Raw genomic sequence first — 907 nt, 5'->3', positions numbered from 1 at the left:
GTTTGCAGGCAGAAATTTAGATAAGGATATCCTTAAACAGCTATTTATAGCTACTGTGACAGAAACAGAAAAGCAGTGGACAACACATTTCAAAGAAGATCAAGTTTGTCCATAATGCTAGAAGCATTTTTTATCAAATGAATGAATGATAAAAATGAGAATAAGTTTCCTACTGGGAGTATTTCAAGCATCTGTTCTTTTCATTACTTCTATTGTGAATTCCAACAGAAGTATGCTTTAAAAATAGTATTTATTTTACAGAATACATAAAATTTAGTAAATTTGTACTGTAAAACATTTTACATTCATGCAATAAAATATTAATATAATAGCCTCTGAAGTTTTTTTTTGAGACAGATGTTTCACAAAAATATCTTTCAAAACTGGCTTTGGAGTGTACATATGCTGAATTTCTCACCCATGAAAGTTATTTATAATAATAATGTAAAACTTTCTTCAGCGTTGTCATTTTCTCTTATAACTTCAGCCGATTGCAGAGATACAATGATTATATTGTTGTTAACAAAAATTTTTAAAAACAAGTAAATGTCACCATTTTTATTAAATGAAATAAAAGGTTTTGTTGTAGCTAGAGACATTATAGCAGAAGAAATCTGAGTCAAAGAAATTAAACTCTCTCTTAATCAATGCTAAGGCTTATTGGAAGTCAGTGTAATGAAACTTTAGCCATTTATTTTGTAATATATTTAAAAGATTCCAATTGTAGAGCTTTTAGTTTTAAGTAGATTTTACTAGTGGTATTAAATTCATCTTGTTTTTTCCTGAACTTTTTTAGTTTTCAATGTAAGCTAAAAGTGATGAGGTATGAAACTTCAGCTATAACTACAGATAACTTTTTATAGTTTAACAATCTTTACATAAATGATTGGTGTGTAGGTATACAATG

General features: G+C 27.6%; 1 protein-coding gene across 4 annotated transcripts in view; it reads left to right on the top strand.

Annotated features, from left to right (window-relative positions):
- The window catches only part of LOC105808057 (COBW domain-containing protein 2), a 56,679-nt gene extending 56,526 nt beyond the window's left edge, over positions 1 to 153 (top strand). For all 4 annotated transcript variants that reach the window (XM_012641618.1, XM_012641619.1, XM_012641617.1 and 1 more), the window contains one exon: positions 7 to 153. In XM_012641618.1, the coding sequence (XP_012497072.1) occupies positions 7 to 115 (109 nt within the window). In that variant the 3' untranslated portion in view covers positions 116 to 153. The remainder of the gene's footprint in view (positions 1 to 6) is intronic.
- The last annotated feature ends 754 nt before the right edge of the window (positions 154 to 907 follow it).

This window comes from Propithecus coquereli, unplaced genomic scaffold (assembly GCF_000956105.1).
Source record: "Propithecus coquereli isolate 6110/MARCELLA unplaced genomic scaffold, Pcoq_1.0 Scaffold166, whole genome shotgun sequence".
NCBI lineage: Eukaryota > Metazoa > Chordata > Mammalia > Primates > Indriidae > Propithecus > Propithecus coquereli.
This window is presented reverse-complemented; position numbering and strand designations above follow the sequence as displayed.